Source organism: Natator depressus, chromosome 7, assembly GCF_965152275.1.
Source record: "Natator depressus isolate rNatDep1 chromosome 7, rNatDep2.hap1, whole genome shotgun sequence".
In the NCBI taxonomy this organism is placed as follows: Eukaryota; Metazoa; Chordata; order Testudines; family Cheloniidae; genus Natator; species Natator depressus.
This window is the reverse complement of record NC_134240.1, coordinates 51,018,643-51,044,681: the sequence shown is the minus strand read 5'-3', so window position 1 is coordinate 51,044,681 and position 26,039 is coordinate 51,018,643. Positions and strand designations below refer to the sequence as shown.

General features: G+C 48.4%; 1 protein-coding gene across 4 annotated transcripts in view; it reads left to right on the top strand.

The window, feature by feature from the left end:
- Positions 1-26,039, top strand: part of RNF123 (ring finger protein 123) — a 159,734-nt gene that overhangs the window by 38,835 nt on the left and 94,860 nt on the right. For all 4 annotated transcript variants that reach the window (XR_012640259.1, XM_074958387.1, XM_074958386.1 and 1 more), the window contains exons 12-16: positions 9,117-9,221; positions 9,948-10,073; positions 12,461-12,553; positions 24,183-24,256; positions 24,768-24,885. Coding sequence is in view for 3 of the 4 variants with exons in the window: in XM_074958387.1 (XP_074814488.1) it covers positions 9,117-9,221; positions 9,948-10,073; positions 12,461-12,553; positions 24,183-24,256; positions 24,768-24,885 (516 nt within the window). In the remaining variant the exon portion in view is untranslated. The remainder of the gene's footprint in view (positions 1-9,116; positions 9,222-9,947; positions 10,074-12,460; positions 12,554-24,182; positions 24,257-24,767; positions 24,886-26,039) is intronic.

Below are 26,039 nucleotides of genomic sequence, written 5' to 3'. Positions count from 1 at the left end.
CAGCACAGTATGGGGAGGAGGTGAGCAGCCCTCAGTGGTGAAAGAACAGGTTAAGGACTATTTAGAAAAGCTGGACATGCACAAGTCCATGAGGCCGGATGCAGTGCACCTGAGGGAGTTGGCGGATGTGATTGCAGAGCCATTGGCCATTATCTTTGAAAACTGGTGGCGATCGGGGGAGGTCCTGGACTATTGGAAAAAGGCAAATATAGTGCCCATGTTTTAAAAAGGGAAGAAGAAGAATCTGGGGAACTACAGACTGGTCAGCCTCACCTCAGTCCCTGGAAAAATCATGGAGCAGGTCCTAAAGGAATCCATTTTGAAGCACTTGGAGGACAGGAAAGTGATCAGGAACAGTCAACATGGATTCACCAAGGGCAGGTCATGCCTGACCAACCTGATTGCCTTCTCTGATGAGATAACTGGCCCTGTGGATATGGGGAAAGCGGTGGACGTGATATACCTTGACTTTAGCAAAGCTTTTGATACGGTCTCCCACAGTATTCTTGCCAAGAAGTTTAAGAAGTATGGATTGGATGAATGGACTTTAAGGTGGATAGAAAGCTGCCTAGATCGTCAGGCTCAACGGGTAGTGATCAATGGCTTGATGTCTAGTTGGCAGCCGATATCAAGCAGAGTGCCCCAGGGGTTGGTCCTGGGGCCGGTTTTGTTCAACATCTTCATTTAATGATCTGGATGATGGGATGGATGTCCTCCGCAAACTTGCTGAGGGTGTAATTAAGCTTTGGGGGGGAGGTAGATATGCTGGAGGGTAGGGATAGGGTCCAGAGTGACCTAGACAAATTGGAGGATTGGGCCAAAAGAAATCTGATGAGGTTCAACAAGGGCAAGTGCAGAGTCCTGCACTTAGGATGGAAGAATCCCATGCACTGCTACAGGCTGGGGACCGACTGGCTGAGCGGCGGTTCTGCAGAAAAGGACCTGGGGATTACAGTGGACGAGAAGCTGGATATGAGTCAACAGCGTGCCCTTGTTACCAAGAAGGCTAACAGCATATTGGGCTGCATTAGTAGGATTATTGCCAGCAGATAGAGGGAAGTGATTATTCCCCTCTATTTGGCATTGGTGAGGCCACATCTGGAGTGTTGCGTCCAATTTTGGGCCCCCTACTGCAGAAAGGATGTGGAAAAATTGGAGAGAGTCCAGCGGAGGGCAACGAAAATGATTAGGGGGCTGGAGCACATGACTTATGAGGAGAGGCTGAGGGAACTGGGCTTATTTTGTCTGCAGAAGAGAAGAATGAGGCGGGATTTGATAGCACCCTTCAACTACATGAAAGGGGATTCCAAAGAGGATGGAGCTAGGCTGTTCTCAATGGTGGGAGATGACAGAACAAAGAGCAATGGTCTCAAGTTGCAGTGGGGGAGGTCTAGGTTGGATATCAGGGAAAACTATTTCACTAGGAGGGTGGTGAAGCAGTGGAATGAGTTACCTAGGGAGGTGGTAGAATCTCTATCCTTAGAGGTTTTTAAGGCCTGGCTTGACAAAGCCCTGGCTGGGATGATTTAGTTGGGTTGGCCCTGCTTTGAGTAGGGGGTTGGACTAGATGGCCTCCTGAGGTCTCTTCCAACCCTAATCTTGTGTGATTCTGTCCGGGTCTGGGTGGGTTCGTGATGCCAACAGGAGCTGTGCTCTGTGTACCTTTTTTTAGCCTTAGGAGTGAGAGATCGGCTAAAATCACTACTGTGTCTGGAAAACTGCCAATATTCAATGCCATTGCCCTGTACTCGATTTCATGGAGCCAAGCAGTTTCCTCCGCATTTCGCTCACCCCTGGTGGGCCGTACTCACCTTGTCTGGTGCTGAGTGGGGGGTCATGCAGAAGCATTCCAAAGCAGAAGTGTCAATAAGCACAAACACGTCTTGTTTAAAGCTTTAGGGGAACAAGAGAAGGGAGTTCTGAATCTAACATTCACTTCCAATTGGGACTATATCAACAGTGGTACTTGTGTGGGTTATCTGCCTCTGCTGCCGTTGTGGCCTTGCGGGTTTCCCACTCCACACCTGTGGGACACCTGTGCCAGTTGAGGGGAAAGGAGGATCCGGGATGGCATGGTCAGTGAGATCCTGCAAGCCATCGCTGCATCAGAGTGTGAGCACAGGACCTGGAGGGTGAACACTGCAGACAGCCTGGAGAAGGAAAGAGAGGCCCAGGAGTCCCAGCAGGAAAAGGAGAAGGAGATGAACCAGGAAGCAGTGGGCTTTTTTGGCAGCAAACACAGGTGCTGCAGACTTTTGTGGACCTACAGGTTCATCAATCCAAGGGTCGTCTCACTTTGCAGTCAATGGAGAACTCCACTGCAGCACCTCCTGATATCCCCCAATGTTCCACAAGGCATAAGGGGCTGCATCCCTACCCTACCACTCCACCCCGAGGGACATTAAGGACAACCTCAGTTTCATATGCACTGACCTGTGAGAGCCTCGGTTGCTGTAGGTGTGGGTAAAATGGACCTCAGTGTTCTTTCCCCTTAAGTTTTGTTCCATTAATTTATTAAGTTTTTAGTGTATTTGGTTTTAAATGGTACAGATTTCTTTGCCCTGGGTTTCTGACTGAATAAAATCCTGTCTGGAAAATAATTCATCTTCATTAGTTCACAACATATGCTTACAGCCTGCCTAGCAGTTCTGAAAGCACCCACTTGTTACTGTACAGTGGGACACAACTTGTCGGATCAGTGACAAATACTGTAATAATCAAATGTGCAGCAAGTGCTGCAAAATTAATAAAATGTGCATGAAGCAGCATGCAGTTCCTAAGAGACACCCAAACAGCAGGGCCAGGTAGCACCTTTCAATGCTCTCCAGCCACTCCTTCTCATCCCAAGCCTGCATGGTGGTGATATCCCATCAGGCAGTGCTCATTCCTTGGGCCCAGAAACAGCGCTCCATCATCTGCGGCTCCTCTGTGAACTCCACCTACCACCTTGAATTGGCAATCCATCCTCCAAGAAATCAGCATGTTCTCCACTGATTTGGTGGTTTTGTGGTTCTGGAAATGCCAGAGGATAGTGCATCCTGTACGTGCAATGCTTACGACAATAGTGCAGAGCTGGGCAGACTCCACACTGCTGTCAGATGGCGGACAGCGAGGAGGGCTGCATAGGTTCATGGGATTTTTAAAACAAATGCAAAAATTTTGGGATATAGATGACATTATCTGGTGGAGACAGTTGCAAGCTGCGAAGTTAACCCCTTGTTTGCAGTCATCCCTGCACGACTCTTTTCTGCCCCAGTATGCATTGCCAAAACTTCCCAAAAGACACCGCTAGACAGCGGTGGATTGCACACTGGGATACCTGCCCATGGTGCATCACATTGTGCCTTGACACAACACTCCTGGTGAGTATGCTTAGCGCTGACACAAGGAACCAAGTATGCACATGCACAAACAATACACTAACTGCGGTGGCTTTATGCCATTGTATCTTGTGTAGCATAGACATGGCCTAAAAATCATGGGCTCACCAGTGAGCCTGGCTTTATGGCTTATTACAACAGTTTGTAACCTTGTAATCCTCCTTTTTCCCATGACTGCAAGGTTGTTAATTGCCCTGTTCATTTTAAATAGTTTCTTGCAGTGTGTTAATCTCTTATGCTTTAACAATCTGTCCCAGTTTGTATTTAGTTGTGATACTCTGGTTACCTTTTCCAGACTTAAAGAAGCTATGTGAAGCTCAAAAGGTTGTCTCTCACCAACAAAATATTTCTTGTATCACAGCTTTCAGCAGCGAGAGTTCCCATCAATGCTATCCACTAAGGGAGACTAGAATTTATAGCTTGTGTAGTCATAACCACAGAATTTATTTTTGCAACTATGTGAAACTGGTTTGCATATTTAACTCTCACTCGATCCCAGGATCCAAATCCACTAGTCCAATTTTTGACATGCCCCTTATGGCAGCAGTTTGGACACATCTTAGGGAATCTGTAGTCTCATCCCTGGCATCCAGCATCAGGCAAGAGAGGGAGATGAAAATCACCGTTGCTGAGGGTAGCTAGAGACTGCTTCTTATGAGGCTGCCTCATCATTACCCAGGCTGGAAACACTTGCTTTATCACTTGGTGGGCTTGGCCTTCTGCTTTCCCATGGAGGGCAAGACTTGGATCTAGCCCCAGTCATGATTGAAAGCACACCACAAATCTTTCCTATCTCACCTAGTTTAGAAACTTGCTCAGTTAGAACCTGTTGGGATAGGAAGTGCAGGCAGATTGGGGGAGTAGTAAATAATGAAGAGGACAGGTACGTCAGATTCACAGGGTTTGGTCTGTGCCCCAGCCTGGAGTGACCCTTTAATGTGCCAAACATCAATGGTCCACACAGTTCAACAGGGCAGGTTCACAACTCTGAAATTGAGCTGTCTGCCCCCAGCAATAGCAGTGCTTGCCGTAGGTATTTGCAGAGACACTAGACAACCTTTTCAAAAACAAGGTAACGCTTTAGTAGTCATCTGGCCTACAGAATATGAAAGTCCTGATGCCAGTAGAGGGAAACCAACGTTTGGACAGTCCATATGGCTGAAAGCTAGGGCTCTACCCAGTCAAGCTGCCCACAGAATGCATGTTGTCTCTGTCTTTTATTTCTGTTTTGTTTGTCATGTCACCCACACACTCTAGGGCACCCTCATTTACCCTGTTCCTAGGGCTCAAGGCATAACCCTCTTAATTAAGGCACCCACACATACCCTGTTCCTAGGGCTCAGGATGTAACCTTCTGTGGGCTTATGGGACCTTTTACCGGTGAAAGAGCCTTACAGAGTAATATCCTTAACCTCTATATATTAACAATCACCAGAACAGAATGCACACGCTAAGAATACAATGCTCAACGCTCCTAATAAGGCAGATGAACTTTTCCTGGTGGCCAGTCAGGATCAGGTCATCTGGGGACTCCAGCTTCTGCGTGATATAGCTTGCAGGATGTTGGCAGCTCTGATCTTGGGCTGTGTCCTGGAGTTGGTTCCCAGGAGCTTCCTTTTGAAACCCAGTTTATATTGTGAAATTTGAGTCCTGCTTAGCTGTAGCTTAACCAATCATTTTACTTAAATATTACAAGATAATTCTTTGACCAATCCTAATATTGCAAAATAATTCTTTACCCAATCATACCCCACCACCTTAATTGATTTAAATCTTGTAAAATTAATTATGCAACAGACAGGAAAAAAAATCAAAGAACCAGACAGAAACCTTACAGATAAACAATAGAGAAACAGGGACCATAAAGGCCAAACAATAGAAGTATAGATTTAATAATCGCAACTATCAAACTGTTTTCTTTAAGCATCTGAAAATCTGTTTCTTTATCTGGTGGTGGTTAGTACTATTAGGACAGGATCGCCTTCTTAACTGCCCGATATTTCATTGTTTTAATGTAATTTAGATGAAATGTGAAGATGTGACTTTCTGCTTCTTGGCTCGTGGCTGCAGAAAAAAGCCTCAGACCTTGCAGTTATTCCAGGTGAGAGCTGTTTGTCTCTCCAAAGGCCAGCTCTTAACATAGCTCCCTGCCACCTTTCCCCATTGTTTTGCAACTCTCTGCTTCCCAGCAGAGAGGTGTGTGTGGAGGGGGAATCTTCCTTCTGGTTGGTGGTTACTAGGTGTGAATGGCCTGGCCAGTGGCGTTCCCGTTTGTCTTTTGGACCCTCCATTGAGATGGGTCGCTTTCATACTGTCTTTAATGGCCCATTCATCCCACCCCAGACAGGTATTCCAAAAACTTCACGTCTTCTGCTTCATCCCAGGAGCATTTTAACCCTTCTGCACCCACTGGCTAGCAAGCTCTAGTCAGGTAAGTCCCTGGCATGCACATCATCCATACAATGTTATGGACAATTCCCATTTTGTCGCAACAGGTCACTGGCACAGAGTCAACTGGATGGCTTGGTAAACTGGGTGCAAGCAAACACTGTGTTCTGACCCAGATAAGTGTAAAAGTATACAGCTGGGAGCTACAAGAATGTAGGTCAGAAGGGGGAGTTTCTTGGTGTGCTCTTGCTTGACCAGTGCTGGATACAAGTGCTGCACTCTCTGCAAAGCAAGGGGAGGTCAAGCTTACAGGACAGGGGACTATTCAGGGAAGCAGTGATATTGCAAAAGATTTGAGGGTCATGGTGAATAATCAGCTGAACATGAATTCCCAGTGCGATGCTGCAGCCAGAAGGGGTAATGTGATTCTTGGATGCATAAATGGGTGAATCTCCAGTAGGAGCAGAGAGGTTATTTTATCTCTGGATTTGGCACTGGTGTGACCACTGTGGGAGTCCTGTGTCCAGTTCTGGTGTCCACAATTCAAGAAGGATGTTGATAAATTGGAGAGGGGTCAGAGAAGAGCCCCAAGAATGATTAAAGGATTGGAAAACCTGCCTTATAGTGAGACTCAAATAGGTCGGTCCATTCAGACTTGATTACAGGGTATAAGTAGCAACTGGAGAGCAAATATTGGATAATGGATTCCTCAGTCTAGCAGAAAAAGGTCTAACATGAGCCAATGGCTGGAAGCTGAACCTAGAGAAATTCAGACTGGAAATAAGGTGTAAACTTTAACAGCGAGGGTAACCAATCATTGGAACAATGTACCAAGGGTTGTGGTGGATTCTCCATCACTGACAATTTTACAATCTAGGCTAGATAGTTTTCTAAAAGCTCTGCTCTAGGAATTATTGTGGGGCAGGTTTTTGGCCTGGGTTACACAGGAGATCAGACTAGATGAGCACAGTGGTCCCTCTGGCCTTGGAATCTCTGGATCTGTGGGTGCTCGACTCAGTCTGCATCTTGGGTACTCTTGGTTTCTGTAGTGACAGTGCCTTATGGTATCTAAGGCCATTCTGCCCTGCATGTAGGGAGAAGGAAAAGAGCACTAATCATATTCTAAACTCTTGTCTAAACTGCTCTGTGAAATGTGCAGCTTAACCAGGGCATGTGCTGGTGTGTGTTAAAGTTCCAGTTCACCCCTGCACATGGTGGCTTAGCCCATCCCCCCCCAATCCTTGTTCACCGCAATGCATGGTGGCTTTGCTCATCCCCCATTTCCGACTATCCTAGTTCACTCCAAAGCATGGCAGCCTAGCCCATCTCCCCTCCCTACTCGTGACCCCGCTTCTGTCATCCTAAGTCTAACCCATCCCCCCCCCGCTGTCCTAGTTCAGCCAGGCAGTTTAGCAGCAGGTTGGCTCTCGGGTGGTTAGGGCATGCACCACAGCTCCTTCGGTGATTTTTTTTCCAAAGGGCTGTTAGGGTGTGACTTCTCACATGATTCCCCGGAGCTCTGTAGTGCCTTTCACCATTTCCCAGCATGTTGCGGCAGGGAGCTGTCAGGTTCTGTGGGAGAGCTAGACAGAGAAGCATTGCAGCTGAGCGATAGCGTGGCCAGGGGCCACAGCTGAAAGTGTCATTAATGCAGTTCATCCAGGCTGATGCAGGAGCACTGACTGCAGATATGCTGCTCTCTACTATAGGTAGGACCCTACCAAATTCGCGGTCCATTCTGGTAAATTTCACTGTCATAGCATTTTAAAAATCTTGAATTTCATGGTTTCAGATATTTGAATCTTAAATTTCACAGTGTTGTAACAAACCATGAATATGTATTTTAAAACGGCAAAATATACATGTGGAAAGCCCCTTTCTCAGCATTTCTCAAACTGGAGGTCTTGACCCAAAAGGGGGTTGTAAGGTGATTGGGGGACGGGGAAGGGGTTTGCGGTATTGCTATCCTTACTTCTCTGCTGCAGTCAGAGCTGGGTGGCCGGGGAGGGACGGCTGCTAGCCTGGCACCCAGCTCTGAAGGCAGTACTGCCACGGCGCCAGCAACAGCACACAAGTAAGGCTGGGAATACCATGCCACCCTTACTTCATCGCTGCTGCTGGCAATGGTCAGAGGAATGACGCCTCTGCTACTCCATAAGCCGCTGCTTTTTTAACCCTACTGTTGACAAGCTAACTGAAACAGAAGCATGCTATTTGCGACCAAACTATTACTTAGAATTAACTACCAACTGCTGGTCTAATGACTACGTAACAAGATTACTAGGGAGCGACACAGTTGTTCCCACTTCCTGCCTGAGATGGTTAGAAGTTACCGAGTGGCAACTGGGGTTGCTGTGCCCTTAATGACCTCAGGGGAATGGGGATGAGGCCATGCAGGGTGTGTGTACCACCCTCCTTGGACACTGCTGGTGAAAACATTCTGAGCTCCTGTGCTGGGCACATGGACACTGAGTGGGATCCACACATGCAGTAACTCAAAGAGCTGAGCATATCCCATGGCATGACAGGAAAAGCCAGTGCTCTCTCATCACCACCCCTTTAAATTCTTGTGCCCTCTCTTGTCCTAGCATCTGAGAGGTAATGAACTCATATACATCCCTATGCCTGTATTCCACCCACTGCCTCCTGATTGTTCCCTTCCCCAACAGCTGAGTGACAGAGTGCGACAGAGGGTGCAACAAACATAACTGTGGGCCTGGCGCCCAGCTGTAGCAGGCAGCACCTAGAGATGCAGCCGCTGAGCCAGTACTGCCTGGTGGGATCCGAGCACTCCTGGCACCCCCACAGCTGTCTGTAAAAAAATTCCTTCCGGTGCTGGGAGTTGAGCCTCAGGCCTGCAGGCCTCTCTCTCGCCTCATCTGAACGTGGATGGTGGGAGAGGAGGGAAAATGCACTTCAGGGGTAGGGGGGTATGGAGAAAACGAATGGGGTGGGGATTTCATATAGCAGCGTAGTAACATGCCTTTCAGTTTCTAACCACGTGCACTGTCAGGCTGTTCTGGGGATGCAGGTTTATGGAAGGGGGTTTGCCTGACATCTGATGTCGGGCCTGGCTGAGCTAGAGCTCCCTGCCCCGAAAAGGCTGTTTCAGGCACTGTGGCGTTTGGGATGCTGAGTTCTGTAATGGCGTCCCTGGTGAAAGCCTTGTGTGGCGGGGGGATGTGCATGCCTTTGGGCATCCTTCAGGGACATCTCCTGTACTGCTGTCCTCTCTGCAGAGGCAGGGAGTGCTGCCCTCTCTCTCCAGCATGCATGCGTCTGAAGATGGAGCTGCAGGCAGGATTGAGGTGGCTCAGAGCCTTATGTCTCCTGGGATTGGTGTTGCAGGAGGGGAAGTTGGTGGAGAAGGACACATCAACGTGGCAGCTACAAGGAGAGCCCACAGTGCTGATCACCCTGACGCACATCTTTAACCACTTTGCACCTCTCATGGTGAGTGCTGGCTGCTGGACGTGCGTGTGCTCCCCCACAGTGCTTGCAGGGAGGGGGACCCACAACTCCTCCTTGGTTTTCACAGCTGCCTGCTCAGGCAGAAGGGGTGACACGCTCCGGTATTGGAGAATTCACAAGCCTAGAGTTGTCAGGTAGTCCCAAGTCGCGAATAGCCCCTCTCCCATGGGGTGGCAGCTCCCCTTGCAGCCTGACTGAGGGAGTGATGTTGCAGAGCAAGTGCGGAGGCTTTGTTCACACCAGGGTGCGTGCTTTCTGTTTGGTCAGTAAATTGCAGAGTGGTGGTGGTAGGGGTGAGATTGGCGCTGCATTGCAGGGGGTTAGTGGGCTGCAGGACGCACTCTTTTGGAACCCTTTGTACCCTGAGTTTGGCAGTCAGGCTCTTCATGGGCTCTGCTTTCTTGCTTTCACATCTATTGTGGCCCATTTTTGCCTGGCACTTGTCAGAAACGGTACAGTTTCCGTGTACTCCTGGAGTGGGTTGGGCTGTTCCTAGCACCGAGCCGGGCATTGCTGCCAGATGTGTCATCTTCAGTCTGCAGTAACAGGAACATCCCATGGGCAGCAGTAAGTCACCGTTCCTACCTGACGCTGGCTCCCAGCAAGTCTACAGCTTTCCACCTGGGCCTAGACCCTCCATGTAGTGCTGAGAACCCATTCTCTGCTGCTGCTGGCTAGAGCTGCTGACCACAGGCTTTCTGTTTGCAGTGCAAAGTGTACCTGGTAGATGATGTGCTCATGCACTTCCTGCTGAGCATTCTGGAGCGGGGAGGGGCTGTGGAAGCACATCCTCTCATCCAGCAGCTACTGGATCTCATGTGGCTTCTCATGGAGGTGAGTTGCTCAGGCACTTCCCCCTCTTTCACTCTGCATCCCCTTGGTTCTCTGTGACAATGGGCAGGTGTCAGGATCTCGGTTGTGTGCACCCTGCAGTGGCATGGCTTAACAGCTGAGTTGGTTTCTTGCCACCATCTCCCAAAGCAGCTTTGCCTGCCAGCTGCAGTCCCTTAAGAATGCAGTACCAGCATCTGGTGCCCTGGCACTGGCTGTTCTCGGCATGCCAGGCCCTGGCTGCAGTGACTGCAGGGAGGGGGCTGGGAAGAACTAGATTTATAATTAGAAATTGCTGGTCATAGTGAGCTTCTGCTCCCACCCAGAACCCAGTGACCAGGTCCTTTCAGTGTTAACAACTGTCCCTTGTGGAGAGGGAAAGGCTGAGCTGCTACTGGGGAGCTGGGAAGGGAGGAGGAAGGAGTTCGGTATTCCTGATTGTTAGGGGGCTTATTCCTTCACCCACTCACTTCCCTGGTCCTTCTCGCATGAACAGAGAGCAACAATACCCGAAGTCCAAAGGTGCAAACAATTTGATGTTTATTGGGGTGAACTTCCAGCAAGCATGATTCCAGTTTCCTTCCTTAGTATCCTCCTTCCCAGCTCTGACACCACAGAGCCTTACACCTGTGTCCCTGTTCCCATTCCTGCCCTTAGCCAAACATGATTCCAATTTCCCCAGCCCCATTCCCTGTTCCCATTTCCCCCACCCGCATGCCCACCCCCCCCCCACTTCCTGATTGACTGCAGACTACATAATAAAACTTGACTTCTGCTTTGCTATACCTTAACCAATCACGTTCCTGAAATTTAACTAACCAATCCTAACATATTGTAACATGATTATGTACCCAATTATATCCCACCATCTTAATTAGTTTACACCCAGCAAAATTAATTATACAGCAGACAGGAACAATCACAGAACCAGACAGAGATTATACAGACAAACAATAGCAAAGTGGGAACTATAATGACAAAACAATACAGAAGTGAGGATTTCACATCCCAGCTATTGATAAGTGAGTTCTTGCCAGACAGGATGCTATCAAACTAAGTTTCCTTTTACATTTTCTAGGCACTTCCCTTTGTCTGGAGGTGATAGGCACTATCAGGACAGGATTGTATTCCTAACAGCCCAATAGCACCTTATTTCAATGTGACTAGTTTGGAATGTGAGGATATGACCGTTCGCTTCCCAGCTTATGGCTATATAACTTCCCAGCTTATAACTAGCCAAGTGATAAGAATACACCTAAATTCTTAAAGTATAGGCCTTTACAGACAGGCCTGAACATCTATATCCTAACACTGATCTCTGAAAAGCGATTTTTGAATCAGACTTTTCTAGCTTCCCTAACTGTAAATAAACTCTGATGTTAATTTATTTAACTTCCTGCTTGTGTGACAGTAAAACTCTTACTCTTGATTAAAACTCTTTGAAAATAACCACTATTTAGTAATACTTCTGTAATTATCAAGTTCTTTTCAGTGGAGCAGCCAGGGGCTACCTGGGAAATGTTAGAGACCATGACATTGTATTGGCTGCAGTGGCAACTAGTGTTGCACCATTGCCCTCTTAGTAGGGTTAAAGAAATACAACCCATCCTCTGCCCCAGGCTCAGCGAGGCCAGGAGGTTGTGCCCCTTCCTGGGAAGTGTCAGAGCTGGGCTTTGGCAGGCATCTCCTGGGAACCCCCTTCTGCGAGTACCCTGGGGGGTCTAAACCCAAAACTGGCAGAAGCAGCCTGGCGGCTAATCTACCTGCTCCAGGAGCTGTAGGGAAGAGAATCTTTTGGGTAGCTGGGGTCAGGCTTGCAGGAGTTCCAGGGTATTGCCCACCCCTGTGGTTGCACCTGGTTAGCAGATGGCTGCTACTAGCCCTCAGCACCGTGGGTCAGATGCTGCAGTGAAATCTCCCCAAGCGTGTTCTGGAGACTTGCTGGCCCATAGCTCAGGTGACAGATTGTCCCTTGCCTCCCTCTCTCTCCCTCTCTCTTATTGCTGTCCTCCAGGAGTGAAATCAGAATCCCTGGCAGGATGAAGGCCTGAGAGGTACCTAGAGGAGCAGGTTCTCCTTTTGGTCTGGTATAGACCCAGGGAGCTGCATTGGCTTTCTGGGCTCTACGCCAACAGAACCTGGGCCACATTTTATCTAGGAGATGGCTTGTCTCAGTGCTCACTCTGGTGATTGGTATTTGACAGCTGTTGCTCTCTACTGCTGATGCTGCTGTAGAGGCAGAGTGCTGGACTGCAGCAGTGGCAAGTGGTGGGGGGGGCCTCTTGTGGTCCTGATGGGTCATTTCTGAAATGAACAGACACCATCCAGCCCTCTCCACATCCCCCCAGATGTCGATTTCTGTTGAGTGTTTCTCTTTCTCTTACTCTTAGGATTATGAGGTGCATGAATGCCTCAAGCAGCTGCTGATGTCCCTGCTGCGGGCTTACAGGTTCTCTCCCATCATCCCAGACCTGGGCTTACAGGTGAGTGGTACCTGAGAGTGTCTGAGAACAATGACTAGCCAAGGATTCATCCTTCCCTGGCTTCACGTGTCCCAACGCAGGAGTAGTCTGGAGTCACAGATAGATTTCTGCACCAGAAGGGACCACTGTGCTCGTCTAGGCTGACTTCCTGTATAACATGGGCTAGAGACCTGCCCCAAAATAACACTTAACGCAGGTCTTTCAGAAAAACATCTAAACCATTTGAGTGATGGTCCCTACTGCATTCCATTGAGGGTAATACGTGTGCTCCCGGAGCCAGAACTTTTCAAAGTGGTAGTGTTTGTCAGTTCACGCATGTGTCTCTGTGTTGCCTTGTGGTTTTGCCCAAGGCAATAAAGGGCGGGGTGGACTGACTGCATCTTCAGTTTCTTCTTACTGCTGCATAGTCTGAGTTGGAGTCTCTGCTGTCTTCTTGTCCTTGGTGACGCATTTCCTAGAAAATTGTTTTTATTCTTTATTTAGGAATTTTAAGGTTGTGATCAACATCCTATACAGCAAACAGGGAAAGATTAGGAATGAGCTTTCAAAACTGGATACTCTCATAAAAAACCAACCTTCTACACAAACTTCCTCGTGGCTGGACTTTACAAAAACTAGACAAGCCATTTACAACACGCACTTTGCTTCTCTACAAAAGAAAAAGGACACAAAACTAACTAAACTACTACATGCCACAAGGGGCCACAACAGTGGTTCCTTTAACCCACCCAGCAATAATGTTAATCTATCCAGCTATACTCTTAGGACAGATTCTTCTGCTGGGCTATCTCGGGGCCTCTCCTTCTGCCCCTCCACCCCCCACAAACATGATACAGTTCTGTGGTGACATAGAATCCTATTTTCGACGTCTCCGACTCAAGGAATATTTCCAACGCATCTCTGAACAACATACTAAACCACAGAGACCTTCTTACCAACACTACAAAAAGAAGGATTCCGGGTGGACTCCTCCTGAAGGTCGAAACAACAGACTGGACTTCTAAATAGAGTGCTTCCGCCGACGTGCACGGGCTGAAATTGTGGAAAAGCAGCATCACTTGCCCCGTAACCTCAGCCATGCGGAACACAATGCCATCCACAGCCTCAGAAACAACTTTGACATCATAATCAAAAAGGCTGACAAAGGAGGTGCTGTCGTCATGAATAGTTCGGAATATGAACAAGAGGCTGCTAGGCAGCTCTCCAACACCACATTCTACAAGCCATTGCCCTCTGATCCCACTGAGGGTTACCAAAAGAAATGACAACATCTGCTCAAGAAACTCCCTAAAAAAGCACAAGAACAAATCCACACAGACACATCCCTGGAACCCCGACCAGGGGTATTCTATCTGCTACCCAAGATCCATAAACCTGGAAATCCTGGGCGCCCCATCATCTCAGGCATTGACAGCCTGACAGCAGGATTGTCTGGTTATATAGACTCCCTCCTCAGGCCCTACGCTACCAGCACTCCCAGCTATCTTCGAGACACCACTGACTTCCTGAGGAAACTACAATCCATCGGTGATCTTCCTGAAAACACCATCCTGGCCACTGTGGATGTAGAAGTGCTCTACACCAACATTCCACACAAAGATGGACTACAAGCCGTCAGGAACACTATCCCTGATAATGTCACGGTAAACCTGGTGGCTGAACTTTGTGACTTTGTCCTCACCCATAATTATTTCACATTTGAGGACAATGTATACCTTCAAATCAGCGGCACTGCTATGGGTACCTGCATGGCCGCACAGTATGCCAACATTTTTATGGCTGACTTAGAACAACGCTTCCTCAGCTCTCGTCCCGTAATGCCCCCTACTCTGCTTGCGCTACATTGATGCCATCTTCATCATCTGGACCATGGAAAAGAAGACCTTGGAGGAATTCCACCATGATTTCAACAATTTCCATCCCACTATCAACCTCAGCCTGGACCAGTCCACACAAGAGATCCACTTCCTGGACACTACAGCGCTAATAAGCGATGGTCACACAAACACCACCCTATACCGGAAACCTACTGACCACTATACTTACCTACATGCCTTCAGCTTTCATCCAGACCACACCACATGATCCATTGTCTACAGCCAGGCTCTTTGATACAACCGCATTTGCTCCAACCCCTCAGACAGAGACAAACAACTACAATATTTCTATCAAGCGTTCTTACAACTACAATACCCACCTGCTGAAGTAAAGAAACAGATTGACAGAGCCAGAAGAATACCCAGAAGTCACCTACTACAGGACAGGCCCAACAAAGAAAGTAACAGAAAGCCACTAGCCGTCACCTTCAGGCCCCAACTCAAACCTCTCCAGCGCATCATCAGCAATCTACAACCTATCCTGAAGGATGATCCCTCACTCTCTCTCAGATTTTGGGAGACAGGTCAGTCCTTGCTTACAGACAGCCCCCCAAACTGAAGCAAATACTCACCAGCAACCACACACCAGACAACAAAAACGCTAACCCAGGAACCTATCCTTGCAACAAAGCCCGTTGCCAACTGTGTCCACATATCTATTCAGGGGACACCATCATAGGGCCTAATCACATCAGCCACACTATCAGAGACTAGTTCACCTGCACATCTACCAATGTGATGTATGCCATCATGTGCCAGCAATGTCCCTCTGCCATGTACATTGGCCAAACCGGACAGTCTCTACGTAAAAGAATAAATGGACACAAATCGGACGTCAAGAATGACGGACAATCGGACGTCAATAACATTCAAAAACCAGTTGGAGAACACTTCAGTCTCTCTGGTCACTCGATTACAGACCTAAAAGTGGCAATTCTTCAACAAAAAACCTTCAAAAACAGACTCCAATGAGAAACTGCTGAATTGGAATTAATTTGCAAACTGGACACCATTAATTTAGGCTTGAATAAAGACGGGGAGTGGATGTGTCATTACACAAAGTAAAACTATTTCCCCATATTTATTTCCCCCCGTTCCTCACACGTTCTTGTCAACTGCTGGAAATGGCCCACCTTGATTATCACTACAAAAGGTTTTTGTTTTTTTTTTCTTCTCTCCTGCTGGTAATAGCTCACCTTACCTGATCACTCTCATTACAGTGTGTATGGTAGCATCCATTGTTTCATGTTCTCTTTGTGTATAAAATCTCCCCACTGTATTTTCCACTGCATGCATCTGATGAAGTGAGCTGTAGCTCACGAAAGCTTATGCTCAAATAAATTTGTTAGTCTCTAAGGTGCCACAAGTACTCCTTTTCTTTTTGCGGATACAGACTAACATGGCTGCTACTCTGAAACTTGTAGTAGTTTTGTTTCTCAAAGTTTTGTAGAGCTAAGGATGGGGGATGCCGCTCCAGTGGTTTTCTGCCCAATCCCGCGCACCCCCCCGCCCCCAGCATCTGCATCTGGGTACTGAACGAAGTCAGGATCTTCCATGGTTTTCGGTAGTAATTTTCTTTTGGGACGCCACTTTGGTCTCTGCTGCCAAACGATCCTCCCCACCCAGCACCCGGGTCTGGGTATTGGATTATGACTGAGAGGCCATGATTCAAAGTCTGCACTTCCTACCCTTGTTTGTTCTCCCTGAATGATGAGCACCAACACTGTCTGTACTGTTTGGGGGACGCCCACACCATGGCCAGGTGTAGGATCGGTCTCTCCTTCCCTGCCGCACATGGGAAGGCAGAGCCCTTTGCCTTAAGCACCTCATGGAGGTTGCCACAGGGCCGCAGTTGGATCCTGGCTGGGGAACAAGCCCCCCAACACCCTTCCCCCCGTCATACACCTGCCTGAATAATCCATGAGTGTACTTCTTACCATGGAGCCCCAATCCAATGTCACTGGTACCAATATTACTGACTCCGCAGTGGGGCCTAGCCATGAATCATGGAAGCATGCACATAAGTATGACAGTAAATCTCCCTCCAGATCTAAGAAAGACCCTGCCATCCATGAGTTCCGGCCAAGGGGGAGCACTGTGCTCCAAGGCCCACAAGACCGACCAAAGACTGCATTGTTCGCCAGATCCACCGGTACCAGTTATAGACCCCCCCACACCCTGGCATCAGTTCCAGTGATGCTGATCCTGAGACAAGGCCTGTTACCAGCTCCAGTCCCATCCATAGACCTGGTACTCCTGACTCTGGGGAGACTCGGAGATGCTCCTGGGCCTCATGAACTGTTCACCCTGGAAAGGATGACATCTCTACACTCTCTGGTACTCTACCAAGGGAGCTCCATCCTGTGCATCGGATCTGCCACCTTCTGGCAGTGGTCATGTAACACACCCCATTCTGTTAGCTCCTTTGGCACTACTGTTGGTGCGAGATTCTGATTCTCCCTCCGAGTCTGAGGATCTGGACATTACGCATGGCCTGCTGCTTCTGTTCTGAAAGCATGACTATCAGATGGTTTCGACGTGTAGCCTTTTATGTTATTCAAAGTAAATTTAGTGATGTATGACACCACTGTCGGTTCTGTTCTGGTGGCTCAAGTTCAACAGAGTTACCTCTGCCACTTGTTTTAGATCTAGAGCTTCTAGGAATATATGAAGACCAAGGAAAGTAACCTGTACAGTCACAAGAACAATGTCCAATATCTTTTATCGTTTTTTTTTATAGTTACCAGCAAAGTTATGGCTATCCAAGCATATATAAATCCTAAATATATCCATGCACAAATTATAGCTGCAGTCCTACTCACATCCTCCTAGACAGTGTTAGGGTCTGGTGGGTTTCTTATTGATTGAGCATCAGTAGAGGGATGATTCCTGCTGGAGTTTTCTCATAGGGAGCTCAATTTTTCCCAGTCTGGACACCCTCTTTTATGATGTGATTCTCACTATATCTCATACCCTGTGCATGTGCATGAAAGTGTCAACCCTCTTTTTCCTTATTTATATTGTGTCCCCCTCAGAATATCGTACCCCATTTTCTGTAGGTTGTATATAGTTCCCTTTATTCTTATTAACATTGATGCACAACCTGTATCCTGTGATTAAGGGAAAAAATGTGCCTCTAGAACATTTTGTGATCTAAAATTACTCTTAAGGCTAATTTTTCACAATATCACCTCTTGGCACATCTATTCCTGTAATTTTATGGCATCGGGTTACCCTTTGGTCACTTATGTCAAGCATTTCTTAACTCTAAGGCCTAAAATGGCTATGCTAAAGTCTTACAGGCCTCCGCCTGTAGGCCTTGCATTTCAGCCCTCCTTACTTAGACACCTAATACATATTTATCCCTTCTAACTACTGATCAATCTTGTACTTCTATAATCCTAACATCACACAGCACAAAATCAAATAAAATCATTGGCTACAGATGGCACTGTGACAATTCCCTCGCTTACCTCAGTCCAGGAGCCACTGGTACCCGACTCCCTGATGTTGCAGTGGTGGTACCCAGGATTAACCAGGTTGGCCATACTGGGGCTTGTGGCCCCAATATTTGCCTTAGGAACTGTCTTGTTCGGCATGGGAGGATTCTCCTGTATCACCATAGACACATGGAAGATTAGGGTTGGAAGAGACTTCAGGAGGTCATCTAGTCCAACCCCCTGCTCAAAGCAGGACCAACTACACCGCTACAGACTAGGGACCGAATGGCTAGGCAGCAGTTCTGCAGAAAAGGACCTAGGGGTGACAGTGGACGAGAAGCTGGATATGAGTCAACAGTGTGCCCTTGTTGCCAAGAAGGCCAATGGCATTTTGGGATGTATAAGTAGGGGCATAGCGAGCAGATCGAGGGACGTGATCGTTCCCCTCTATTCGACACTGGTGAGGCCTCATCTGGAGTACTGTGTCCAGTTTTGGGCCCCACACTACAAGAAGGATGTGGATAAATTGGAGAGAGTCCAGCGAAGGGCAACAAAAATGATTAGGGGTCTAGAGCACATGACTTATGAAGAGAGGCTGAGGGAGCTGGGATTGTTTAGTCTGCAGAAGAGAAGAATGAGGGGGGATTTGATAGCTGCTTTCAACTACCTGAAAGGGGGTTCCAAAGAGGATGGCTCTAGACTGTTCTCAATGGTAGCAGATGACAGAACGAGGAGTAATGGTCTCAAGTTGCAATGGGGGAGGTTTAGATTGGATATTAGGAAAAACTTTTTCACTAAGAGGGTGGTGAAACACTGGAATGCGTTACCTAGGGGGGTGGTAGAATCTCCTTCCTTAGAGGTTTTTAAGGTCAGGCTTGACAAAGCCCTGGCTGGGATGATTTAACTGGGAATTGGTCCTGCTTCGAGCAGGGGGTTGGACTAGATGACCTTCTGGGGTCCCTTCCAACCCTGATATTCTATGATTCTATGATTCAACACCAACTAAATCATCCCAGCCAGGGCTTTGTCAAGCTGGAGGCCTTAAAAACCTCTAAGGATGGAGATTCTACCATCTCCCTAGGTAACCCATTCCATCCTGTCCTTCATTGAGTAGAAGGGGGGAGAGGGTGTTTTGCCTGCCAGGCTGTGCTGCTCCTTTCTCTGGACAGGGGCTTGTCCATGCTGTTGGCTGAATGCGCCTTTGGAGTGGCCCAAGCATGGATATGGTCATGAGCACAGGATCATGCTAAATTCCGAGTGTGATGTTGCACTCCATATGTTATATGGAAATATGTGAATATGATGTAACTGGAATATGCTTTATGCAAAAGTCTCTTGTAAGGTATAATAAAGGTTATAAACTACTTAATATATTCCTCCTATTTGTATCCATGTATCATTCTTGTATCTGAAACTAGAAATATGAAGTATGACTGAGGTCCTATTGTAATTATGCAAAGTGTGGGCCATTAATGGTGGTTTAGAATCTTGATGGCTCCCATTGACCTAGACAATTGGTTGTAAATGGTTAATTTACCTGCAAACCTTCCTGTGTACGTGTGGGGCAACCCAGGAAGAATGGAGACACATGATGCTGCAATCCATCTTAATCCTTGTACTTTTCCATTGATGAGGTGGGGGTGGGGACAATCACAGACAAAAGATTTCCGCCTTGTGCCAAAGCTATAAAAGGGGGTGGAGCAGGACAAAAGGGGCTGCCAGTCATGGAAAAAAAGCCCTGCTTACCACCTGAGATGTCTGCTGGATCTAACAAAGACTGTACCGGGGAAAGGATTGGGCCCATACTAGGAAGGAGTTTAGTCTGTGAAAGAAGCTTATTGGAACATCTTTGAGGGTGAGATATTACCTGTAATCAGTTTCTTAATGTATTAGGCTTAGACTTGTGTGTTTTTGTTTTGTTTTGCTTTGTGACTTACTTTGTCCTGGCTGTTATTACTTGAAACCACTTAAATCCTACTTTTTATACTTAATAAAATCACGTTTGTTTATTAGTAAGCCCAGAGTAAATGATTAATACCTGGGGGAGCAAACAGCTGTGCATATCTCTCTATCAGTGTTATAGAGGGTGGACAATTATGAATTTACTCTGTATAAGCTTTATATAGAGCAAAATGGATTTATTTGGGGTTTGGATCCCGTTGGAAGCTGGGTGTCTGGGTGCTGGAGACCGGTAACCTGCTGAGCTGTTTTTAGTTAAAGTCTGCAGTTTTGGGGGCATGGCCCAGACCCTGGGTTTGTGTTGCAGCAGGCTAGCATGTCTGATTCAATGAGCCAGGGTTCTGGAGTCCCAAGCTGGCTGGGAAAATGGGCTCAGAGGTAATTTCAACATCTCAGGCGACAATCCCAAGGGGATCTCTGTGACCAATTCCCGTCACACTGAGCTAGTCTAGAGGAAGGCAGGTTGGTAGCTAAGTCCATACTTCAGGTCATGGTTGATTCAGCAGACACATCCTCGTGCATTTTGGCAACTGGAATCGTCATGAGGAGGGAATCCTGGTTCCACTCCTCAGGTTTCCCTAGAGAAGTGCAGAACACGATCAAAAATGTCCCTTTTGATGAATCACACCTGTTTAATCAAAAGATGGATGACTCCTTGCACTCGCAGAAAGATTCTAAAGCCACCTTGTGATCATTAGGCATTTACACGTCAGCATCAAAGTGAAAGCCTTATTGCCCACCGCCACACAATGTTACAGAACTCCCCAATTCTACCACCAACAGGCCTACAAACCTCCACAGAAATGCCCTAAGGTCCACAGACCCCATCCATCTGTTCTGACAATGCACTTCTCCTTACAACACACTCAGTCTGCATGTAAACAATATTTCTGATTATGACCAGAGACCCATCAACCACATTGCACGCATTGGCCTTGCCAGTCACTCGTTTTGGGGGCAGTCTCAAACTCTTTCTGCCAGTGTGGAGCGGGATTACAATGGATAGGTGGGTTCTGAATGTCTTTTGGTGCAGCTACACTATCAAGTTATGATGCTACCTCCCCCACTTCCCCTACCCCGCTTCTGCTCCAAGGATCATTCTCATGGCAGTTTTCTTGCCGTAGAGGTGGACTCCCTCCTGCAAAGAGGAGCTGTGGAGCCAGTCCCTACACCTCTCCAAGGCACAGGGTTCTACTCCAACTATTTCTTTGTACCCAGGAAGACGGGAGGATGGAGACCAATCTTGGATCTCCGATGCCTCAACGGATACATTTGGAAACCAAAGTTCCGCATGGTCATGCTTTTGGCAATCATACCTTTTTCTAACGAGGGAATGTGGTTTATGACTCTCGATATGCAGGATGCCTACTTCCATATCAACATACACGCAACCCACAGACAATTCCTGAGGTTCATGGTGGGTCCTCGGCACTTTCAATATAGAGTTCGCCCATTTGGACTTATCATTTCCTCCTGAGTCTTCAGAAAGGTTTTCTCTGTGTTAGCAGCTTACCTCTGACCACGAGGAATCCTTGTCTTCCCTTACCTAGACAATTGGCTGCTGACGGGGAGGTTCAGAACAGAAACTAGAGCATCAGTGTCCCAGCTTCTCCTCCCTAGAAGTGAGCATCCACGTCGAAAAATCAACAATCCCTAGAATTCATAGGATCACGCATCGATGTGACCTCCGCATGTGCTTATCTGCCTAAAGACAGGTTCCTGGGCTTACTGAACCTGATCACCTTAGTGACCTCCAGCCCTTCGATATCAGCCAGAACTTGCCTTTCCCTCCTCCGTCAGATGGCAGTGTACACATGTGTCATTCCCTTCACTCATCTGTGGTTCCGCTGTCTCCAGCTCTGGCTACAGGGAGTCTACTCCCCCATGCGCCAGTCCAGGGATACCACCCTCACAGTTCCACTGGAAGTGCTCTCTTCCCTCTGATGGTGGACAAACCCATTCCATGTTTGCTCCAGAATGCTCTTTCTTCTGTCCTTGCCAAGCATTGCAATTATAACAGATGTGTCGCTCGAAGGCTGGGGTGCCCACATGGGATACCACATGACGCAAGGCACTTGGACTGTTCAGGAAACCACGGTGCACATCAACATCTTTGAACTTTGTATGGTACACAAGGCATCCCACGTGTCCTTAACAGCTATCTGTTCTTCTTATATCAGACAACGCCACTGAGGTTTACTACATAAACAAGCAAGGAGGCGCACGGTCCCCAGCACTGTGTGTGGAAGCCTCTGGAAATGATGCATTTCACATCATATCCTCCTGTTGGCAGGCTATCTACCAGGAACCCAGAATGTACTTGCCGATGCTCTCAGCAGGAACTTTGCGACTGAACACGAATGGGAGTTTATACAATGTGATAGTCACAGACATCTTTGGCCACTGGGGAACCCGTCAGAGACCTCTTTGCATCTCACACCAATACCAAGTGCATTCAGTATTGTTCGAGGGGAGGACTCGGCACCCACTTGCAGGAGGACACCCTGATCGTCAACTGGTCAGACCAGATCAACTATGCCTTCCTTCCATTGTTGCTCCTGCCACGCATTCTACACAGTCTCAGACGGGAGGGGGTGATGATCATCCTGATCACCCCATATTGGCCTCACCAGTTCTGGTTTCCTCGTCTTCTCCGCATGTCAAAGTGTCCATCACTCCCACTCCCAATGTTCCTGCAACTACTCACACAACACAACTGCAGACTCAGACACCCTGATCCGAGGGCACTCCACCTGACAGCATGGTATTTGGATGGACGTCTCCGGTAATACAGAAATGCTTGCAGGCGGTCTGAGAAATTCTGTCCAATAGCAGAAAGGAGTCTACAAGGCAGTCCTATCAGGCCAAATGGGCTCGTTTCATTACCTGGGCCCAACATAGAGGTCTTGCCCCAGAGGCTATGGGCATCCTCATGCTATTAGACTATCTGCTCTCTCTAAAGACCTCGATGCTCATTCTCAACTCCATCAAAATGCATGTAGCAGCCATTAGTGCCTTCTACCCTCCCATGGATGGACATTCTGTCTTCACCCACCCCTTAACTGCCAGGTTCTGGAAGGGCCTTGTATGCAAATACCCACCCATCCAGGCTGTTGCTCCTCAATTTAGTCCTCCCATCATTAATGAACTTCCTCTTTGAACCTTTGGCCTCCTGCCCCCTTTCTCTTCATTTTATGGAAGTTGTCTTTCTGATCACCATTATCTCTGCAAGGAGGGTTAATGAACTGGGGTGCGGGGCTATGCTGGCAAACCCCACTTTCAGCACATTCCATAAGGACAAGGTCTCACTGTGCCTGCATTTCAGGTTCCTACCAAAGCTGGTTTTCCATGTCCACCTCAACCAAACCACACGCCTCCAGTGCAGAATGACGACTCCACTCCCTCGATTTACGTAGGGCCCTGGCCATTTACCTGCGAAGGACAAAGCCATTCCAGAAGTCTCCCAGACTATTTGTTGCCATATCAGAGAGAATTGAAGAGGAGGCTGTGTCGTGCCAGAGACTCTCGAAGTGGGTCTCAGGGTGCATTACGCGCTGTTATCAATTATCGGGACGGTCCCCAGCGGGTGGGATGGGGCCCATTTCACAAGAGTGCAGGCATTAGGTGCTGCAGCGCTCCATGACATGCCCCATCACGGATATATGTAAGGGAGTCATGTGGAGTTTGGTACCCACCTTTTCTTCTCTGTCTGCCATCATACATGATTCTGTGACGGATGCCTCTTTCGGCATGGCGGCCCTCCATTCCACAATTCCATCATCTTCCTTGCACCCTCCTCCTACCTACATACTGCTTGTTAATCCCCCTCAGCTGAATACAATAGGGACCAATACTTGAAGAATGGGAGGCTACTTGTAACTGGGGGTTCTTCGAGATGCGCATTGCCCTCAGTGGAATACAGACAGGGACCATCCATCTCAAAAAACCTCCTGTTACAGGTAAGTAACTTCCCCTTTTGATTCAAAAATTGCCAGTGATGGAAAATCCAGCACAGCCCTTGGTAAATTGTTCCAATGGTTAATTACCCTCACTGTTAAAAATTTACTCTTTATTTCCGGTCTGAATTTATCTAGCTTCAATTTCCAGTCACTAGATCTTACCTTTCGTGGCTAGATTGAAGAACATATTGTTAAATATTTGTTTCCCAAGTCATCCCTGAACCGTGTCTCTGTTAAGCCAAATAGACTCAGAGAGCTCAGTCAGTCTCTTGAATTGCTGACTTGAAACATGGCAGCTCTTTGTTCCGGCTGTACTTGTATAGGTAACTGAACCCTGGTCGCTTCCCTGGGATATAGCTTTTCCTGTTGACTCTGTTCTACCTCTCTTCTCCAGATCCACTACCTCCGGCTCACCATTGCAGTCCTGAAGCACGAGAAGTCCAGGAAATATCTGCTCAATAATGTCCTGTATCCTTTGCATTTACTCCCGTTCCAACATACCCCCTAGAAGATGCAGTCAGTTTTCTCTCCCTGGGTGCCCCATGTTCTGGGGGCCTCTTGTATCTGCAGGAATGGCTGGTACCATTCTCCATGGAACCTCCCTTTTGAGGAAGGGAGGGGAGCTCTCTAGACTGTGCTGCATCCTGTTGGGTTCTTTCTCCTGTTCTGTGCCCTGCTTCTCTGTGCAAATCCCTCACTCCATATCCCTTGGCTGACTCCTGGAGTGAAACAACAGAGAATTCACCAAAGCAGCTTTCACAGCAATCAGCCCCCCAGGCACCCAGCCTGTCCGTTTTGGTGGGATCCCCCCCAGTTTCCAAGCACCCCATGAAGATGGATTCAAGAGTTTGTTTGGAAAGGTGCCTAACCTCTAACCCCATCTTAGCGGTGGGGTTTCTTTTCCCTCCCCTGTGGCTCTTTGTATGGCTGACCTCCTGTGTGTGCTCCCAGCTGAGCTTGTCCCTTAACTCCTGCACAGCTTCGACGTACTCCGCTCGGTGGTGTTCTTCTACATCAAAAGCCCCCTGCGTGTGGAGGAGGCTGGCCTGCAGGAGCTCATCCCCACCACCTGGTGGCCAAACCGCTTCACCAAAGAGGTGTGCAATAACATGCCAGGCGTGATGGTGGCAGGCTGGGAAAGGCATAGCTGCTTCCTTCTGGGACACGCTTGTGCTTTGAGGCTGGGTTAGGTAGCCAGGTAGCTGTGCCGACTGGGATGGGTTTTCAGCTGTGTTTTATCAGGAGGTTGTGGCCATTTCTTTCTATGTGGGGACCTCTGTCCCCTCCAGACCAGACTGCTGGAGTGTGGTGTCCAAGGGTGCAGAGTCAGAATGATGGGTAGCCATCCTCCTCCATGGATCAGAGCACTTGACACCGAAGGTTGGTATCCTCTCATTTGACAGAGCCAGGGACTGGCCTAGTGACAGCATGGCAGACCTGGGGGATAGAACCCAGTTTCTGGGTCCCAGGTTGTTCAACTGTTATTGACAGTTACGTTCTGGCAGCACCTCAGGGCCCTTCTGGGGCCCATTGTGCCAGCGCTGTACAGACATGGTCACTGTCTGGAGAGCTCAGTCTGCCAGGCACAGATGAGCGAGGCGCTGGGGCTGGAGAGTTGCCTGAGTCACTTGGGCATGGTAGGGATGGTCCAGTTTGTAGTTGGGCCTTTGTTTGAAAGATCTAACCAGGTTGGGGGCAGGGGAGCGAGGGAGAGTCACAGCACCACCCCTACTGAGTGGCACCCCCAGGCCGGTTCTTGCAGCACCACAGCGGGATGGAGACATGGAAGGTGCGGTTTTTAGGGGGTAAAAGCAGTGGCTGGCTGGGCTCTTCTGGGGTCTCTGTGAGGCGTGGGAGGAGCTGACAGATGGGTGATGAAGTCTGGGGATGTTGGTGGGTGGAGGCAGGTTGAAGCCCCTGTACACTGCTAGGGATGTGGTGTGCTGTGTCGGATGCGGAGGTGAATGAGGCGTTCAGGGCTCAGAAGGGCTGAGGGGGCAGAGCAGTGAGCTGGGAAGGTGACTGAGCTGCCTGCTCTACGTGGAGCCCAGGGGAGTGAGGTGCCAGAGCCGGCCAGGAGGAGGTGGCAGCACCAAGGAGCAATACCCTGGGTGTAGCTGAGGGTGGAGAGGAAGCATCAGGGCTTGGACACGGCCTGAATGCTGAGTCCAGTGAGAGGGTGGAGTCAGCGAGCGACTTGGTTACGGGTCTGAGTGATGGGCAGGAGGAGGGGGAGGTTTGGGCAGGAAGG